This window comes from Balaenoptera borealis (genome assembly GCF_965194805.1).
Source record: "Balaenoptera borealis genome assembly, chromosome: 9".
Lineage (NCBI taxonomy): Eukaryota > Metazoa > Chordata > Mammalia > Artiodactyla > Balaenopteridae > Balaenoptera > Balaenoptera borealis.
Window position 1 is genome coordinate 34484671 of NC_138873.1, and position 22053 is coordinate 34506723.

Consider the following 22053-nt stretch of genomic DNA (forward strand, 5'->3'; position numbering starts at 1 on the left):
TCATGACTGTAGCTTTGTAGTATAATCTGAAGTCCGGGAGCCTGATTCCTCCAGCTCCGTTTTTGTTTCTCAAGATCGCTTTGGCTGTTCGGGGTCTTTTGTGTTTCCATACAAATTGTGAAATTTTTTGTTCTAGTTCTGTGAAAAATGCCAGTGGTAGTTTGATAAGGATTGCATTGAATCTGTAGATGGCTGTGGGTAGTAGGGTCATTTTGACAATGTTGATTCTTCCAATCCAAGAAAATGGTATATCTCTCCATCTGTTGGTATCATCTTTAATTTCTTTCATCAGTGTCCTATAATTTTCTGCATACAGGTCTTTTGTCTCCTTAGGTAGGTTTATTCCTAGATATTTTATTCTTTTTGTTGCAATGGTAGATGGGAGTGTTTTCTTAATTTCACTTTCAGATTTTTCATCATTAATGTATAGGAATGCAAGAGATTTCTGTGCATTAATTTTGTATCCTGCTACTTTACCAAATTCATTGATTAGCTCTAGTAGTTTTCTGGTAGCATCTTCAGGATTCTGTTTGTATAGTATCATGTCATCTGCAAACAGTGACAGCTTTACTTCTTCTTTTCCGATTTGGATTCCTTTAATTTCTTTTTCTCTTCTGATTGCTGTGGCTAAAACTTCCAAAACTATGTTGAATAATAGTGGTGAAAGTGAGCAACCTTGTCTTGCTCCTGATCTTACTGGAAATGGTTTCAGTTTTTCACCATTGAGGACGATGTTAGCTGTGCATTTCTCATCTATGGCCTTTATTATGTTGAGGTAAGTTTCCTCTGTGCCTACTTTCTGGAGGGTTTTTATCATAAATGGGTGTTGAAGTTTGTCAGAAGCATCTATCTGCATCTATTGAGATGATCATATGGTTTTTATCCTTCAGTTTGTTAATATGGTGTATCACATTGATTGATTTGTGTATATTGAAGACTCCTTGCATTTCTGGGATAAACCCCACTTGATCATGGTGTATGATCCTTTTAATGTGCTGTTGGCTTCTGTTTGCTAGTATTTTGTTGAGGATTTTTGCATCTATGTTCATCAGTGATATTGGCCTGTAGCTTTCTTTCTTTGTGACATCTTTGTCTGATTTTGGTATCAGGGTGATGGTGGCCTCGTAAAATGAGGTTGGGAGTGTTCCTCCCTCTGCTATATTTTGGAAGAGTTTGAGAAGGATAGGTGTTAGCTCTTCTCTAAATGTTTGATAGAATTCACCTGTGAAGCCATCTGGTCCTGGGGTGTTGTTTGTTGGAAGATTTTTCATCACAGTTTCAATTTCATTACTTGTGCTTTCTCTGTTCATATTTTCTATTTCTTCCTGGTTCAGTCTCGGAAGGTTGTGCTTTCCTAAGAATTTGTCCAATTCTTCCAGTTTGTCCATTTTATTGGCATTTAATTGCTTGTAGTAATCTCTCATGATCCTTTGTATTTCTGCAGTGTCAGTTGTTACTTCTCCTTTTTCACTTCTAATTCTATTGACTTGAGTCTTCTCCCTTTTTTTCTTGATGAGTCTGGCTAGTGGTTTATCAATTTAGTTTATCTTCTCAAATAACCAGCTCTTAGTTTTATTGATCTTTGCTATTGTTTCCTTCATTTCTTTTTCATTTATTTCTGATCTGATCTTTATGATTTCTTTCCTTCTGCTAACTTTGGGGTTTTTTGTTCTTCTTTCCCTTACTGCTTTAGTTGTAAGTTTAGGTTGTTTATTTGAGATGTTCCTTGTTTCTTAAGGTAGGCTTGTATTGCTATAAACTTCCCTCTTAGAACTGCTTTTGCTGTGTCCCATAGGTTTTGGGTCGTCTTGTTTTCATTGTCATTTGTTTCTAGGTATTTTTTGATTTCCTCTTTGATTTCTTCAGTGATCTCTTGGTTATTAAGTAGTGTACTGTTTAGTCTCCACATGTTTGTATTTTTTACAGATTTTTTCCTGTAATTGATATCTAGTCTCATAGCGTTGTGGTTGGAAAAGAAACTTGATACGACCTCAGTTTTCTTAAATTTACCAAGGCTTGATTTGTGACCCAAGATATGATCTATCCTGGAGAATGTTCCATGAGCACTTGAGAAGAAAGTGTATTCTGTTGTTTTTGGATGGAATGTCCTATAAATATCAATTAAGTCCATCTTGTTTAATGTATCATTTAAAGCTTGTGTTTCCTTATTTATTTTCATTTTGGATGATCTGTCCATTGGTGAAAGTGGGGTGTTAAAGTCCCCTACTATGATTGTGTTGCTGTCGATTTCCCCTTTTATGGCTATTAGCATTTGCCTTATGTATTGAGGTAGCTCCTATGTTGGGTGCATAAATATTTACAATTGTTATATCTTCCTCTTGGATTGATCCCTTGATCATTAGGTACTGTCCTTCTTTGTCTCTTGTAATAGTCTTTGTTTTAAAGTCTATTTTGTCTGATATGAGAATTGCTACTCCAGCTCTCTTTTGATTTCCATTTGCATGGAATATCTTTTTCCATCCCCTCACTTTCAGTCTGTATGTGTCCCTAGATCTGAAGTGGGTCTCTTGTAGATAGCATATATATGGGTCTTGTTTTTGTATCCATTCAGCCAGTCTATGTCTTTTGGTTGGAGCATTTAATCCATTTACATTTAAGGTAATTATCAATATGTATGTTCCTATTACCATTTTCTTAATTGTTTTGGGTTTGTTATTGTAGGTCTTTTCCTTCTCTTGTTTTACCTGCCTAGAGAAGTTCCTGTAGCATTTGTTGTAAAGCTGGTTTGGTGGTGCTAAACTCTCTTAGCTTTTGCTTGTCTGTAATGGTTTTAATTTCTCCATCAAATCTGAATGATATCCTTGCTGGGTAGAGTAATCTTGGTTGTAGGTTTTTCCCTTTCATCACTTTAAATATGTCCTGCCACTCCCTTCTGGCTTGCAGAGTTTCTGCTGAAAGATCAGCTGTTAACCTTATGGGGATTCCCTTGTATGTTATTTGTTGTTTTTCCCTTACTGCTTTTAATATTTGTTCTTTGTATTTAATTTTTGATAATTTGATTACTATGTGTCTTGTCGTGTTTCTCCTTGGATTTATCCTGTGTGGAACTCTCTGAACTTCCTAGACTTGATTGACTATTTCTTTCCCATATTGGGGAAGTTTTCAACTATAATCTCTTCAAATATTTTCTCAGTCCCTTTCTTTTTCTTTTCTTCTTCTGGGACCCCTATACTTCCAATGTTGGTGGGTTTAATGTTGTCCCAGAGGTCTCTGAGACTGTCCTCAATTCTTTTCATTCTTTTTTCTCTATTCTGCTCTGCAGTACTTATTTCCACTATTTTACCTTCCAGTTCACTTATCAGTTCTTTTGCCTCAGTTATTCTGCTATTTATCCCTTCTAGAGAATTTTTAATTTCATTTATTGTGTTGGTCATCACTGTTTGTTTGCTCTTTATTTCTTCTAGGTCCTTGTTAAACGTTTCTTGTATTTTCTCCATTCTATTTCCAAGAGTTTGGATCATCTTTACTACCATTATTCTGAATTCTTTTTCAGAATAGGTAGACTTTTTCAAAATAGGTAGACTGCCTATTTTCTCTTCATTTGTTTGGTCTGGTGGGTTTTTACCCTGGTCCTTCATCTGCTGTGTGATTCTCTGTCTTCTCATTTTGCTTAACGTACTATGTTTGGGGTCTCCTTATTGCAGGCTGCAGGTTCATAGTTCCCGTTGTTTTTGGTGTCTGCCCCCAGTGGCTAAGGTTGTTTCAGTGGATTGTGTAGGCTTCCTGGTGGAGGGGACTAGTGCCTGTTCTGGTGGATGAGGCTGGATCTTGTGTTTCTGGTGGCCAGGTCCATGCCTGGTGGTGTGTTTTGGTGTGACTGTGGCCTTATTATGATTTTAGGCAGCCTTTCTGCTAATGGGTGGTGTTGTTTTCCTGTCTTGCTAGTTGTTTGGCATAGTGTGTCCAGCAGTGTAGCTTGCTGGTCGTTGAGTGGAGCTGGGTCTTGGCACTGAGACGGAGATCTCTGGGAGATTTTCACTGTTTGATATTACGTGGACCTGGGAGGTCTCTTTTGGACCAATGTCCTGAACTTGGCTCTCCCACCTCAGAGGCAGAGCCCTGATGTCTGGCTGGAGCACCAAGAGCTTGTCATCCACATGGCTCAGAAAAAAAGCGAGAAAAGAAAGAAAGAAAGAAAGAAGAAGATAGAATAAAATAAAATAAAATAAAGTTATTAAAATAAAAAGTAATTATTAAAAAAAAATTGTTTTAAGTAATAAAAAAAAAAAGAAAATGAAGAGAGCAAGAAACCAAAAAACAAATCCACCACTGATAACTGGCACTAAGAACTATACTAAAAGAAACCCCAAAAAATAAAAACGGACAGACAGAACCCTAGAACAAATGGTAAAAGCAAAGCTATACAGACAGAATCACTCACAGAAGCATACACATGTACACTCACAAAAAGAGAAAAAGGGAAAAATATATATATATTGTTGCTCCCAAAGTCCACCTCAATTTGGGATGATTCGTTGTCTGTTCAGGTATTCCACAGATGCAGGGTACATACGTTGATTGTGGAGATTTAATCTGCTGCTCCTGAGGCTGCTGGGAGAAATTTCCCTTTCTCCTCTTTGTTCGCACAGCTCCAGGGGTTCAGCTTTTGATTTGGACCCGCCTCTGCATGTAGGTCGCCTGAGGGCATCTGTTCTTCGCTCAGACAGGATGGGGTTAAAGGAGCAGCTGATTCGGGGGCTCTGGCTGATTCGGGGGCTCTGGCTCACTCAGGCCGGGGGTTGGGGGAGGGAGGGGTACGGAGGCGGGGCGAGCCTGTGCGTGCAGCAGAGGCCGGCGTGACGTTGCACCAGCCTGAGGCATGCCGTGTGTTCTCCAAGGTAAGTTGTCCCTGGATCACGGGACCCTGGCAGTGGCGGGCTGCACAGGCTCCTGGGAGGGGCGGTGTGGATAGTGACTTGTGCTCGCACACAGGCTTCTTGGTGGCTGCAGCAGCAGCCTTAGCGTCTCCTGCCCGTCTCTGGGGTCCGCGCTGATAACCGCGGCTCGCGCCCGTCTCTGGAGCTCCTTTAAGCGGCGCTCTGAATCCCCTCTCCTTGCGCACCACGAAACAAAGAGGCAAGAAAATGTCTTGCCTTTTCCGCAGCTCCAAACTTTTTCCCGGACTCCTTCCCGGCTAGCTGTGGCGCACTAGCCCCCTTCCGGCTGTGTTCACGCAGCCAACCCCAGTCCTCTCCCTGCGATTCGACCTCCGAAGCCCGAGCCTCAGCTCCCAGCCCCCGCCCGCCCCGGCTGGTGAGCAGACAAGCCTCTCGGGCTGGTGAGTGCTGCTCGGCACTGCTCCTCTGTGCGGGAATCTCTCCACTTTGCCCTCCGCACCCCTGTGGCTGCGCTCTCCTCCATGGCTCCGAAGCTTACCCCCTCCACCACCCGCAGTCTCCACCCGCAAAGGGGCTTCCTAGTGTGTGGAGACCTTTCCTCCTTCACAGCTCCCTCCCAGTGGCGCAGGTCCCGTCCCTATTCTTTTGTCTCTGTTTCTTTTTTTCTTTTGCCCTACCCAAGTACGTGGGGAGTTTCTTGCCTTTTGGGAGGTCTGAGGTCTTCTGCCAGCGTTCAGTAGGTGTTCTGTAGGAGTTGTTCCACATGTAGATGTATTTCTGATGCATTTGTGGGGAGGAAGGTGATCTCTGCGTCTTACTCTTCCGCCATCTTGAAGCTCCTCCCATTTAATAGTATTTCTTCATATAATTTGCTTTAACTCTTTTAAAATACCTTTAAAAGAATTTAGGGGCAGTTATCACTTTTTATAGATTAACACTTTCCTTTAAAGTCTTTTGGCCTCACCAATAAGTGTTCTTCCAGAGATTCAAAGAAGATCCCACCTGGTAGCAATGTACTAATTAGAGGCCATATGGACAGAGCTAGAGCTATGGGGTCCATAAAATTCAGTATCAAATTTTACCTCATTGTTGTTAAGGGAAAAAATGCTCTAATTCATTATTTCCATAAGTTCAAACATTGGTATAATGTTTCCCAAAGTTTCTTTCAAGCAAAATATCTAAGCTATTTAAAATTAAATTACAGTGTACCTTTGACATTTGAGTTTAATACTTGATGCATTGCCTTATCACATGCTACTCCCAAAGGCCAGTGATACAGAGTGATTTGTGATTTTCCTCCGTGTAAATTTCAGTTTCCTACACTAAGAGGTGGATGTATGGAAACAAGTCAGCACTGGGCATCAGCCCCTGAGTTCAGCTTTGCTTTGCCTTCTTTTCATTTCATCTGCAGGAAGTCTGCCGAAGTAAAAAGAAAAAAAACAAAACAAAACCAACAAAAACAAAAACAATACTTGGGCATATTTCATGAACGAAATGAGTTATAGCAGTATTCATTAATTTGGAGATTTGTAAATGTCTTAGTATGCCAAGAATGTCAAAGATCAACTGTACTGTGTTTAGTAGCTAATCAGAGCTATCCATCTCTAAATATTTTCTCTTTATTTCCCTTGGTTACCGTGTCTTTACAAATTTGTCTCCTGGAGAGGTATGTTTTTAATAAAAGAAAACTTGTGGCAAAAGGGTCATATTCCATGTGTGAAAGTATTTGCTCTTTAAAAGTACAGTTTCCAGACCACTCATTCCCAATTTTAAGTATTTATTATAAACTCCTAAATAAATTATTCCTTAAGCCTTTAGACTTAAAGAGATATTACTATATCTATGTACTATAGTCTTTTGGATTTTTAACTAATGAAATTGCACATTTGTCTCTCCTAGAACCACCAAGACCCATTGCTCCTCCCCAGCTGCTTGGCGTTGGGCCTACATATTTGCTGATTCAGCTAAATGCCAACTCCATCATTGGCGATGGTCCCATCATTCTGAAAGAAGTGGAGTACAGAATGACATCAGGATCCTGGACAGAAACCCATGCAGTCAATGCTCCAACTTATAAATTATGGCATTTGGATCCAGATACTGAATATGAGATCCGTGTTCTACTTACAAGACCTGGTGAAGGTGGGACGGGGCTTCCAGGACCTCCACTAATCACCAGAACCAAATGTGCAGGTAAGACTGAAGAGCTGGCCACTCTGCCAGTGAAGGAATCTAGCATAAGACATATAATATTCATACAATATTAAAAGTACTAATTATTTGGTACATGATTAGTCACACTATTCTAAGACTTCCAGTTGTAACCTTAAGTATGTCATAAATTTGACTGATTTAAGGGCAGTGTGAGTGTTTCTCTTTTATTTTTCAGTAGTATTATGAATCCACAGTCTTTTCTTTCATGGTAATTTTGCTCGGCTTGCTTGTATTTAGTCCAAAATCTCTGATTGATGCAGGTGAGTGTATTATATAGAGAGAAAACCTTTGCAGTTCAAGCAAATGTTGAATACCTTTCTACTATGTGGAAATTGTCTTCCTCGATAATTTTGTTATGGTCAGTGCAGAGGCCACATCTGATAATACACATAAGAAAAGTTACTCTGAGCCAATCCTCAGTAAGATAACCCTTCAATTCAGAAAATCCTGTTGTTGAGGATTAATGCAGCAGCTTGGCACCCAGCTGTAAGATACAGAGGCTTTCCTTATGTTTAAGCCTTGTATTGCCCTCCTAATGCCTGAAACAGAGTGGTGAAAATAATAGCACATGGAGAAAACACAAAGAAAGAATAAAAAGTGAAATAAAAAGTAATATAAAAGCATACATCCTAGTTCCTTATTGTACGATTGTTATAATGAGAGAAAATGTTAGCTATTTATTAGAGGCCCCTGAAAAGTTGGTCTAAGTTATTAGAGTATACTTTTAGTGCACTGTTTATTTTATTATTGAAAATAGTTTAATTTTTTAGTTCAGTGAAAGAGACATTTTTTATCCATCAAGCATTATGTTGAAACACCTGCAAAGTTAGTACCTGGGTCTATGCGTCTTGAACATTTATAGATTTAGGTTCTGAATATTGAAAACTAAGACCATGGGGATCTATGAAAATGTAAATGCCTGTAAAATGTCTTTTATTTCTTTAACATCTGTTTAGCAGTTACAGTATTCTGAGGCTACCCACAAAGAGTACTGATCTAAGATCAAAGCAAAATCCATGCAATTACCTAATGTACTGTCATCCGTAAATAGTTTTTATTCTGGCTCAATTTTTATATGTTAATATTTATATATTAATTGTGAATATTAATATATTTCATATATTAATATTGAAAAATGCTCACCAATAGGAAGCTTAACTGCTCCATCATTAGTCTCAGACGTAGACAATAGAGAGTCTAGTAATTTGCTGATTGGTGTCATACATTTATCCTGTGGTTGAAAAATAGCTTAACCTCAAAAACACTGGGTAAGTCTCCATGGCTCAGCCTAAATCACGCAATTTGCTTTTCAAATTTGTTGTACAGCTAAGTCTTTTCATTCTAGGTAATGTGACAAATTATTCTTATTGTAGTAGATGAACTTCCTTAGGGGAAAAACAATTTAACTCTACAACCTCAACTAGTCAGAGAAATAATTTAAAAAGGAGACAATATGGAAACTGAGAAGTAGCTCACTCTTCCAAATTTAATATCCAATGCTGGGCTTCCCTGGTGGCGCAGTGGTTGAGAATCTGCCTGCCAATGCAGGGGACACGGATTCGAGCCCTGGCCTGGGAGGATCCCACATGCCGCGGAGCAACTGGGCCCGTGAGCCACAATTACTGAGCCTGCGCGTCTGGAGCCTGTGCTCCGCAACAAGAGAGGCCGTGATAGTGAGAGGCCCGCGCACCACGACGAAGAGTGGCCCCCACTCGCCGCAACTAGAGAAAGCCTTCACACAGAAACGAAGACCCAACACAGCCAAAAATAAATAAAGTAATTAAAAAAAAAAATCCAATGCTAACATAAAAAGATGAATAGTGATGTCCATTTTACTGAAGATATTGCCTACACATATTTTCTGATAAAATTACCTTTTTCTGCCTACATTTAATCCTTATAAGGTATATACAAATTAAAATAATAAGTGTTAATTTACTATTCCAGAGATCTTCCTTGTGACTTTTTGTGCCCTAACTTCTTTCTTTTAAATATCTCATCTACCTTCTTATTTTTTTATTTCATCAAACTAGATCCTTAAAAATTCACAGTACCACACAATGTGTTGTTAATATAATGTAATTTTTTAACTTAGGAATTCTTTGAAATCGGCCATTGGTGTGAGGGCCAATGGAGATGGCAAATAAATGAAACTGTGGGGTTTTTTTTAAATATATCTTTATTGGAGTATAATTGCTTTACAATGTTGTATTAGTTTCTGTTGTACAACAAAGTGAATCAGCTATGAGTATACATATATCCCCATATCTCCTCCCTCTTGAGCCTCCCTCCCATCCTCCCTATCCCACCCCTCTAGGTCGTCACAAAGCATCCAGCTGATCTCCCTGTGCTGTGGAACAGCGTCCCACTAGCCATCCATTTTACATTTGGTAGTGTATATATGTCAATGCTACTCTCTCACTTCATCCCAGTTTCCCCTTCCCCCCTGTGTCCTCAAGTCCGTTCTCTACTCTGCATCTCTATTCCTGCCCTGCCACTAGGTTTATCAGTACTGTTTTTTTAGATTCCATATATGTACATTAGCATATGGCATTTCTTTTTCTATTTCTGACTTACTTCACTCTGTATGAATAACTCAATTTTGTTCCTTTTTATGGCTGAGTAATGTTCCATTGTGTATATGTGCCACATCTTCTTTATCCATAGCAAGATCTTTTTTGACCCACCTCCTAGAGTAATGGAAATAAAATACAAAATAAACAAATGGGACCTAATGAAACTTAAAAGTTTTTGCACAGCAAAGGAAATCATAAACTAGACGAAAAGACAACCCTCAGAATGGGAGAAAATATTTGCAAACGAAGCAACTGACAAAAGATTAATCTCCAAAATATACAAGCAGCTCATGCAACTCAATATAAAAAAAACAAACAACCCAATCCAAAAACGGGCAGAAGACCTAAATAGACATTTCTTCAAAGAAGACATACAGATTGCCAACGAACACATGAAAGGATGCTCAACATCACTAATCATTAGAGAAATGCAGATCAAAACCACAATGAGGTATCACCTCACACCAGTCAGAATGGCCATAATCAAAAAATCTACACACAATAAATGCTGGAGAGGGTGTGGAGAAAAGGGAACTCTCTTGCACTGTTGGTGGGAATGTAAATTGATACAGCCACTATGGAGAACAGTATGGAGGTCCCTTAAAAAACTAAAAATAGAACTACCATATGACCCAGCAATCCCATTACTGGGCATATACCCGGAGAAAACCATAATTCAAAAAGACACATGCACCCCAATGTTCATTGCAGCACTGTTTACAGTTGCCAGGACATGGAAGCAACCTAAATGTCCATCGACAGATGAATGGATAATGAAATTGTGTTTTAAGGCTAGTTATGCTGTATTAAGTGGATGAAAACAACATGTTGATGAGCACTGATTTATCCCTATTGAATACTGATGTTCAGAATGCATATTGAGCTGCAGTAAGTAAAAATAGGACTGTAAAGTTCTTTGAGGTATTTTACTTTGAGAATAACCTTATCTGTATGGGAGGGGATAGAGTAAAAATAACTTACACTCATAGCTGCTTTCAAATTTATAAATGTCTTACATTTTGAAATAATATTGGTCTTTTTTTCTGATATGTTATTTGAGAAACATTTAAGTTGTGGGCTCTGTGGCATAAAATGGTATCAAGCTCACTCATCTGTAGTTTTACTTCCAACTGTAAAAATTTTTTTTTTAAACTATCTTTCACATGTGGTGAGTCTTTGTCACATATCTTTATTAATTTATTAATGTCCTTATAAGATGTGTTTGATGCAGGTATTATGGTAAAAAAAAAAAAAGCGCTTATAGACTAGATTTCCAGGTACGTTGTAGATTGGAGAGAAACTGGTTACTGTTTTATAGGAGTGTCTACTAATCTTGCTCTATTATTAGAAAAAGAGGGAAAGCTTATGCAATTATATATTCTATTAATTTTTAAATAATCCTGAAAAACAGAAGTTGGATATAATTGATAAACATTACGTGTCTAAATACAGAGTCAGTAAAGGTTAAATTTATGATGTCCATCCACTTCTCTTCAAGGTTCCTTTCCCCAAGTTTAAGATCCCTCAGACCCTACCAGCACCAGCATCATCACTAGACTCAGCCTGGTGTTTTATAACAACAAAATAGAACACAACTTACACTATGATATTATCTGATATTTAGTACAAAAATTCTTCATAGTCTGGCAAATGATCCCTTTAAGACACCAAACATAACTTTTGGAGAAGTTCCCATCTAATTCTATTAAATTGTGCAAACTCTGAATACTGGTTCTATAAACCATTCCATTTTAACAAATATTAGGAGAATGTCATGTTGTAGGGTAGTGTTTTACCATTAATATCATCTGGTTGAGTAAATATTCATTGTTTTGAAATAGCTATTTTAATGCATTCTACATGTTAGACCACCAAGAAGCCTTTTAAGATAAGTATAAAATTTTTTAGCTATATGTATGTGTCTGATATCAATTTCACATGAATTTCTTATAGGTAACAAAGGGATGATGATTACTTTCAGTGTCTCAGAAATTCTTATTTATTTTGGTGTATCACAGAGGAACAATTTTTGACTCCTAGGGACCTATCAAAGAGTAAATTAGTTACTATTTAGTATCTTAAAAACTCCATTTTAATGTAGTTAAGCCTTTGAAATTTTACTTCTGGCAATAGTAAACTTTTTCTTTCTTGGCAGAGATCTGTCAATAAATAATTTTACAGCAAGTTAATGAAATGGTTTTATTTATGTATTAATGAGTATATTTTGTATTTTAAATGCAAGTGTAGATTTTCATAATTCAGTATTGATTGGTACTGCTTTATAATTATTTGGATATTACTATCCCAATTTTGTAGCTGGTGAATCTAAGATTCAGGAAAAACAAAATAAAAAACAGTGATTTGTCTAACCTCAGCCAACTGGGCAACTGGGGCTCACACCCATTTTCTGGAACTTGAAAAGCCTGAATTTTTTCCCCTCTTTCTTCTACTATAGGCGATCTTCCCCCCCACCCCCCCCCAACCCGCTTCCGGAGAGTGTAGCCTGAGTAAATGAAAGTATGACGTCTGGGAGGGATGTACATTTTAAAAAATTGAATCTTCATGGCTGAATTATTCCTTGAGAAAACATAGCTTAATGTTTGCAACTTCAATTTTATTGAAAGCACAATGGATTAGTGTGCTTAACACTCAAGTGTACACTCTTAAAATTTTAAACAGTTAAAGAAGTGTAAAAAATGTTTTACACTATCCTTTTCTGAAAATGTCCTACCTAGTTGCCAAAGCTGTGTCTTTGTTTTCTTTCTGAAGTACATTAAAATCATTTGGTAAGTGCAATTACCTGCTTCAGGGTTACTCAAGTTAGGAGAGGTGGTAATTACAGCCTCTGGTGGCTGTAGCCACCTACACTTGCCTCATGCTTCTCTATGTGCCGGAAGGGTATGATTACTTAGTTGTTAGCTTACAGCCTGACCCATGTTATTGTTCACATAATGCTTTTTCAGGCATTTTATACATTTTTAAAAAGGTATAAATGTGACATTGTCTTAAGTGGGAAGTAATTCAAAAACTCCATTGAACAGTCAAAGAAAGCATACTTGTTTCTTCAGTGTGTCTGTTTCCTCTGGGTATACCATCTGGTACAGAAGCTAAGAAAATACAGTTTTCTCTTTCTCTTATTAAATGGAAATGAAATATGCCATCATCAGAAATTGTCTCCATTGCTTGCTTTGGCAATTGCATGTTAAAATTGCTCTTTTAAATTGCCTTCTGCTTCTGGGTAACCCATTGTGGCACTGCTTTATGATTAACTGACATTTTAACAGCATCTCCTTCATAGGGAAAGTCAAGAGTTCAGGGTGTCCAGAACGTAGTATATTTACACAGTTGGGAAAGCTACTCTCTACTCTTACATTGAAGTCCAGTGCTCTTGGCAATTCTCACTGAAAAATGTAGATCTATGAAGCAGTGAAAAAGAGAGTGTCTTATTTTAAACGTAAACATTTACTAAAACTGAATTTTTTTTCTCTCCTAAGTCCACAATGGAAGGAAACAAAACAAAACAATACTCAGGCATACACCAGAAACCACAGAGTAAGGAATTAAATTTTGGCCTTTTGGCTATAGTATCATCAGCAAAGTGGAACCATATATTGATTTTTATTGTAGTCTAAGATAGTTATCAATCACAAAGACTATTTATCATTGAAACTCAGCCTTGCAGTTAAACAAAAAACAAAATAAACAGCTCTGTAAGGATTGGTATGGTTTAACAGTGTAAGGTTGCCATATGGTTTGATTTCAGTTGAAGGCTTATATCAGTGCTTGTTTTAAAATTTTTTTGAAATTTATTAATATGATTTTTACATGGCTTCTTTATTGTTTTTGAGCAAAAATTTTAAAAGGCAATGCTATTATTATTGAAGTCAAAAAAACTAAATATAAAAAGCCATAAGAAAAGTAATGGAAAACAACAGTTCTTCAGTTTTCTTAAAAATCTAAAAGAGTAAAAAACCCTCTTATAGATTTTTTTCCTTTTTTAGTGAGTAATAACCTGATTTTGTTTTTCAGATTCTGTAGGGAATATTTCAGTTTGATAGACATTTATCTATTCAGAGAAACTTTTATTGGCTTTGTTGTTTGTTAACAGCACTGGGTTAAGTACTAGGTCTTCAAAGTTATACAAGCAGTGCCTTGCACTGAAGTTCCTAGTAGTCATGAGGGACAGCGCTATAAACAAAGAGTAAAATGCAAAGTGAGAACACTGAAGCTCTTCCTGTTTTTCAAGAAAGTGTTTCCGAGAAGCTGTCACCAGGAAAGGATGGCTTTTAAACTGGATCTTAAAAATTGACTATGAGTTTTTAAGGCAGAAAGAACAGAAAATAGAATAAAAAACAGAGGGAACCATATGCTTATGCCAGTTGTTAACATTGCTGATGTTTTTTGGATTATGAAAATAGATGGAGCATTGGCTGACTCTGGGCTGTGGTAGAACAGAAGCTGCAGGTGGGATGTGGCCAGGGCTAATGTAGCCCAGGCTGCTATCCTGTTATTTTTAAGAAGCAGATTGACATTACTGGATTTGCTTTTAGAAAGGTCATCTCTCTGTGGAAGAGGAGTTAGAGCTAAGGAAAGACTGGGAGCAGAAAGACCATGAAAACATGCTTATAATCAAAATATGCTGTCTATTATCTTCACTATAGCATGTCTCTCACTGTAGATCAGAAATAGGAAATATATAAATTCCTGGAAATATTGTCATTTCTAATAATCAGGAAAGTTCCTTTCATTAAAGGGATTTTAAAGATATTTTATAGGTGATCTAACTTACTTTATTGTTTGATTTACTTTTCTTTTTCAAATATGTGGGTCAACCATTGTCCTTAATGCGCATGCAAAATCCATGGTATAATACGTTATTGTAGAGGAGAAAATTATGAAGGATTGGAGAGAAATTCAAGAGCTACTGTGTATTTGATGGGATATTTATTCATTTCATAAATTTTATTGAGGTCGGAGTTGCATACATTGCCATGCTGAGGACTGTAGAAGATACAACATTAGTAGGACAGGCTTCCTACTCTTCAGGAACTGACAGTCTAGTGTTAGAAACCATAATACCAATAAAAACATAGTAAGTTATATAATAAAAATACGAAGCACTTTGGAACTCCAGAAATGAGAAGGTTAATTTCTGACCCCAAAACCATTTTTCTCAAGCAATATGTTTGAAAACAATATCAACCATTCTTTCCTGAACACAGCTAGATTAACACTTGTTAGACTTATCCCTAATTCCTTAACTGTGAAATAATGTATAAAACAATGTGCAGCCGGTAGTCACCATAAGGATGATTTGCCTTCTCTTTTTCCTTTCTTCTAACACATAGGGAAACTATATGCAAAAATGGAGGCATTAAATTGAAAATATAATTCACATCCTAATTTTTAAAAAATTTTTTAAAAGATTTATTATTTATTTATTTTATTTATTTATTTTTTGTCTGCGTCGGGTCTTAGTTGCCGCATGCAGGATCTTTGTTGAGGCATGTGGGATCTTTTTCGTTCGGCGCGCGGTCCGCTGGGGTTTCTTTCTAGTTGCAGTGCGCCGGCTTCTCTCTAGTTGTGCTGTGCGGGTTTTCTCTTCTTTAGTTGTGGCGCGCAGGCTCCAGGGCGTGTGGGCTCTGTAGTTGTGGCACACGGGCTTTGTTGCTCCGCGGCATGTGGAATCCCAGTTCCCCCACCAGGGATCGAACCCGCGTCCCCTGCGTTGTAAGGCGGATTCTTTACCACTGGTCCACCAGGGAAGTCCCTCACATCCTAATTTAAATTATCAAAGTAATTTGTGTGGTTGCTTTTGAATTCTCTGGGGCCCATGGATTATAGCAATGTTATTCTAAATTTCAATGGAGAGAGAGATTAATTTATAATATAAGCAACTTCTGTTAACTCTGCTAGTGATCTATAATGCTAGGAACCCCAGTATAAGAGTCATGAAAGTTGAACAAATATGAAATCCTCTTTCCCACTGCCCCTTTTGTTTTTTGCCTCAGGCATGGGATGTACTGTTAACCATACGTACAGTTTATGGCACGTTTTCTAATAGCTGTGTAACTAATTAAATAGAGTTGGGCTGCTTTCAGCTTAAAATTGTCTTCTTTTGACTTATTTGGTTGCTAGAAAGCATTTGGTAACCAGTAAAAAATGACACTTTTAATTTATCCACAGTACTTTACTACATGCTGAGTCTGTTAACAGTATCATTAAGTGCTCTTTTTATTGGCTTCATTTGTTTTTATTGAATTTTGCATATGCAATAAAGCTGACAGGTGAAAATGATTTGAATAACAGCATCAGTTCCATTAAATATCCTGGATATCTCCTCTGGTCCTAGGTTTTTATTTGATATTAGAAAGTAGAAATAGTAGCAAAATAATATCTTAATAATGTCTTAAGTGATAATAACATAAGAATATCTGAAGAAGAAAACGACATGGGTAGAATTAAGAAGCTATGGGTCAAGATATCAAACACTAAGGGATGTGTTCTGTATGAAGGATGGGCTCAAGTGACTTAGCCTGTGAACTTCAGACCTCTTCAACGGTGCCATTTTGGTTACACTGGTACACAGACTTGTCCTTGATTTTCTTCCTTTTTACCCAGAGAATCTACCTTTGTCTTCAGTTGTCACTGCCTGTTTACTTCCTTATTTGAATTATAATTTATTTTCTTTGCTTTGGAATAAAAAGCAAAATTCTTAAAGTCAGGCTTTGGCAAAAAAAAAAAATTGCAGTCACATTTTCTTGGGCAGGGTTTGGTGGGGGAGGAGTACAGCTTATTATTTTTGGAACTCACTTATTTAGAAACATTCTAGTTATAGTTAGTATTTTTGAAGAGTGTTGGTCATTTTGTATGATTTCTTGAGTGGAAAAAATTACTTTATAAAGATGTATCTCATTATTTTCATAATTTAACTTTACTCTTAAAATCTGAGGATGTGATCATCATCTGAGAATTTCATTTTTTGATCTTCACTGTCTTCCTATAAGATACGGCCTTATTATAGCTAATAATTGCTGTAAGGATGACTCTTCCATCCTTTTTCCTTTCCACCAACCTGTATATAAACTACAGAGGAGAAAAAAGCATATTTGAAGGAAAAATAATGAGTGGATTCTAATCTTTAGTATTGTAAGTTACGTTACACTTTGTGAACCCAACAGAAAATGAACTTCAAAGGGCAGAAATTCATGCGTTCATGTCACCCTAAGCAAGATACGTGCAAATTCAGCTGTCACTACATATGACATGGCCTAGAAATCATTGAGTGATGTCCATTTTAATTGTCTCGGCCAAATAATATGGGTGAAGTTTGAGTTAAAATAAGTCATCTTTCATTTTCTGACTTTGTTACTATTTCCTACCTCAATGTAGTACTTCAAAATAAAAATATAATCATTAAAAAAGTTTATTTTTACGTGTTACTGTATTTTTAAGCCGATACTGTTAAAATATATGAACATCATATTTTTTGTACTGTTACATGTGAATCTATAATACTTTATTGTCAAAATACCTTTGTTTTAACATATTATATATACATATATATATATAATAGGATCCCCGTTTAACAGTAATTATAGAAGGAAAGTGAAGTAATTTCTCTGCCAGTTATTAGGCATTTCTTAAGTCAAGAGCACCATATACATAGGATGCTCACTCAAAATTTACGGTAACATTTATTGGAAATCATAATATATTGCTTTGCTAGACCTTTTTCTTCTCTAAGATATATCTTACAGGTGAACAGTGGAATGGATATGTAGTTTTGAAATATAAATGGCAGTATTCTTTGACAAGTTTGTTTAGATACTTCATTAACTATTTTTTTAACTCTTTTTTTGCCATCCAGTAAATTATAACAATAAAAGAAGTTTAAGAACATGTTTTAGAGGTTTAATTTCTCCAATACTGAACAATATAATCTTAAGCTGTCACTCATTTTATCACCATTATATGATGGCATTTTAGAGCTTTTGGGAAAAAATGTAACTTAAAAACAAATTGGTATATTGATGACTTTGTGATTTTTGGACCGATATGTTGGAGCTCACTCTAGTAGTTTAAGAACTGCAATATGAAGATAACAGTAGCTGTTCCTTCACCGTGCATTATCATGAAACGTGATGATGCTGTAGAGCATGAAGCTTTGTTTTCTTAAAACACAATTTACATACATCAGATTATTAACATAGACTTTCTGATGGGTTGGGCCAGCAGTTCTGTTGTCCTTGATTTAGTCAATGAATTTTGAACTCCTACCAGCACTATGGTAGAGCTGGGCAAAACGTGAAGAGATGACAACTTTTCTCATTTATCTTGTTTTTAAAAGTAAAATTAACAGGTAACTTAGTTAACTTCTAACAAGTGACAGAATGTGGAAACTGACTCATTCTATTTAATTTTACTTAAATGGGTTATTTTTCCTCTGTATTTCCAACTCACATAAAGTACATCAGTAGAATACAGAACTCTGCTTATTTTTGAAAGCAACAGGGAGAAAAATTTTTCTCTGAGTCCTCCTTCCAGCTGGCTCAGATAATCCTTTAATTTCTGCCTCCTCTTTATTTCTGGCTTACTGTCCATCAATGGGAACACGCATTTTTGTAAGGCTATGAACCAGTTACTTTCACAGCAGGTCAGCTCATTGAATTAAATTAATATTTGATTTTCTCAGCTTAAATGAACCAGTTTAGGTTTCCCTTTAAAATTTTTGCAATCAGTTTTAACAATTTGGATACCGCCTTAAAAATTATATAACTGAGGAATACTGAAAAGCAGAATTATTGTTCCAGAGTTCCCTTTTGTGTTTCTCCATTCTCTCTTCTGGTGAATTCTGCATCATAGGTATATGTGTGCACTGTGCATGTGTCTGCTCTCTAAAATAACCAGCTTTGCTCTGCTTAGGAGGAGAAAATGTGCTAGGGGAGCACTAACTATCCCTAAGCTTAATTTTTTTGGAGGTGCCTTACTGGAAGTCCCAGATTTCGTAAAGACTTCATTAGAATACATACACCCAAATAGTTTTTATACATTATCCATAACAAAGCATTACACTAAATTTCACAAATAGAATTTTTTAAAAAAAGCATTTTCAACACTACAGTGTTTATGCAACTATTGTCATTTTTGTCAATGCAGTATTATTTTTCTCCATGCCCATGCTTTTTTCTTTAAGATGTAAGTATAAGATATATACAAGTTTACATTCTGCTTATTTTACTTGCTGTGATATTAACTCATTTCCCATGTTCCCACAGGACATTCTAACCATCATCTTTAGTGATTGCTTAATATTCTATTGGATATATGTGCTAGAATATATTTAACCATTCTAATAAAGGTTTAGGCTAACTCCAATGATTGGCTATTGTGAATGTTGCAGTGAGGATTATGCACTTGTCCTTTTTCTACGTGGCTGAAAAGTACTTGACACATACTCTTCAGCTACTCTGTAAGTACTGTATTAGTACACTTTAATGGACCAGCAAGGGCATGCATTCAGTCATGCAGTTTTAGCACAAGAAAGTACTTTATAATTAATCAAGTCCATGTCCCCCATTCATAACTATTCTGCACAGAGACTCAGTGAGGTGATCTGATCAATATCTTACAGCTATTTGATGAGAAAACCAAAACTATTATTCAGATTGCACTTTTTTGTTGTTGTTTTTAAACATTCATGTGACTCCCTTTTTAAAAAAAAAATTTTTTTTTTTAATTTATACTTTTGGTTGTGTTGGGTCTTCGTTGCTGCTCACAGGCTTTCTCTACTTGCAGCGAGGGGGGCTACTCTTCGTTGTGGTGCATGGGCTTCTCATTGCAGTGGCTTTTCTTGTTGCGGAGCACGGGCTCTGGGCGCACGGGCTCAGTAGTTGTGGCACGCAGGCTCTAGAGCGCAGGCTCAGTAGTTGCGCACGGGCTTACTTGCTCCGGGGCATGTGGGATCTTCCCAGACCAGGGCTCGAACCCGTGTCCCGTGCATTGGCAGGTGGATTCTTAACCACTGCGCCACCAGGGAAGTCCCACAGATTGCATTTTCTTGTTTTCTTTTACGTGAGTGTGTCCTACGTGCCAGATAGCGCCTTGAGTGCTGGGTATTCTAAAACAAAGACTCTGCTCTGCAGGCACTCAAAATCTGGGGAATCATGATCATAGTAATTACCATGTATTGAGTACTTACTATGCACCAGGCAGTAGTGTAAACTCTCAGATTCAAATCCAGGCTGCCTGATTGCATATCTTTGCTGAGCTGCCCAGAGAGTTTAGCAGATAGGTATATAGGTAAATAATTAGACCAATAAGTGGCATAATAGATGTGCTTTCAGGATTTATGGAAGCACAAAGGAGCCTTGAAGTAGGAGTAGAATTTTATGAAGCGGCAGATCATGAGCAATTATGAGCTGAGATTTGTGAGTCAGTAAAATCTAGATTAAAAGCTGGCTCTAATATTTACTACTGGGCAAGTAAGAATCTCTCTAATGTTTCATATTGTCATCTGTAAAATTATGATCAATAATTGTACCTGCCCAACTTGCTGTTTCTGAGGTAATCAGTCACGTGCTAAAGCTGAGAACTGATTGTTAAATTTTCAGGAATTTTGCCAGCCAGTTTTAAAATCATTATTAAAGAATAAATCATACAAACTTACAATTATATCAATTATATTTTAAACAAAAGTAATACATACTCCAAGGTTCCTAACTATTTTAATATAGTGAACTATTATCTATGTTCTTGAGACTATCTGTGTCTATTTTATCTGTATGTTGGAGATAAGACACATGAACGTTTATCTCTTCCAGTTCTGTCTTGGGAAGCTTAAAACTGTAGTGGGAATATTAGAGCATGGAGATTGGCAAATGCTGCAAATCAGGACTTTTTTCCCTCACCACCTCCTCTGTTTTCTGGAGAGCCAAAACCATGTTGAAAGTGCTAAACATTTTCCAGCACACCACTAGAGATAATGCATGCAAAATGCTTACTTAGCGCAGAAACAACCCACAGTAAATATTAGCCATTTCTACATAACAAGCCATTTCACTAAAAACAACTTTTCTCTGATATTTAAAAAATTACTAACATGCAGAATATCTGAAAGAATTATGCATTGAACACAACTACAGTTTTCCTTTTGTTGTACTTCCTATATCACATATCTATCCATCTTTCCAACTTTTTATTCGTCTATCAGTACATCTTAACTTTTTAACATTATTTTTTAATACATTAGAATATTTTGTTCAAGGGAGTGATTTTTAAAGAATAGTTAAAGAATAAGTAGTTTGAATATTTTTACTGAAATGTTTAGAATGGTTTGGTTTTTAGAAATATTTCTCTAGTGGTTGTTGGGAAAAGGATTGAAAGGAGAGTTCAGGAGATTTAGAAGGCTTCTAATATCAGTCTAGGCAAAAAATGGATCAGTGCTTGAACTGAAGCAGTGCAGATAAGGATTCCAATGCTGAGGCAGAGATGAAAGAGATTTGAGAGTTGCAATCAGTAGAATTTTGTGACACATTGGAAGGAATTCTGGCTTGGAAAAGTAAGGTATAGTGACAGGTTTTAACTTGAAGGGGTAAAACATTGGGAAAGTGTTGGAAGGGAGGTTGCTATGTTTAGTTTTAGAAATGAGATATTGGGTAGGCAGTTAGTTATATTCATGGATCTACAGTTCAATAGAGAGGGTAGAGAGCAGGATATACAGATTTGGGCGTCATCACCATTTCATTCGTGATGTTGGAGTCATAGGTATGCTTTCCTTGAATTAGAAATTCAAGTAAATTTTGTTCAACCACATTTAAAAAAAATTTGGGGGGGGTTGAATTATATTGTATACATTAATATCTTTTTGCATGAACTATTCAGATTACTGAAACTGTTAAATGTTTTTATGTAGAACCAACTTAAAAAAATACAGTGGCTGTTTTTTATTTACAAATGCATTAAACTTGATCAGTATATACTTTAAAAAGACTGATTAGTTTGTCGAATTATGACATCCGTAGTTACATTTTAAGTGTTCCCCATAATGGGTAGCTCAGAGCATTATGCTAAAGACAGAATCAAAATGTGGTTTAGTTTTGGTTTTCACCAGCTGATCCTAGGTGAACTTGCCCTCTGTTGAGTGCATTTCTGTCTTCTTTCCCATTTGCTCTCTGACCTCCTTTGGTACCTCATCTCAAAGATTCATGGTGTTCTTATGCAGAATGCATGCCTTTCAGGAACTCCACACCATGACAGGAGAGGGTCATGAGCACGTGTAGGAGGGATTAACAGCAGCAGGGACTTGGTCATTCTTTGGGATGCTAGTATGCGACAAACAGTTGTGTTTGCACTAATATCCTAATAGAACTTTGAGTTATAACAACTTATTTTTTCAGTTTTGT

General features: G+C 36.8%; 1 protein-coding gene across 6 annotated transcripts in view; it reads left to right on the forward strand.

Annotated features, from left to right (window-relative positions):
- Positions 1 to 22053, forward strand: part of PTPRK (protein tyrosine phosphatase receptor type K) — a 546316-nt gene that overhangs the window by 332098 nt on the left and 192165 nt on the right. For all 6 annotated transcript variants that reach the window (XM_082406089.1, XM_082406090.1, XM_082406087.1 and 3 more), the window contains exon 7: positions 6759 to 7052. In XM_082406089.1, coding sequence (XP_082262215.1) covers positions 6759 to 7052 — 294 coding nt within the window. The remainder of the gene's footprint in view (positions 1 to 6758; positions 7053 to 22053) is intronic.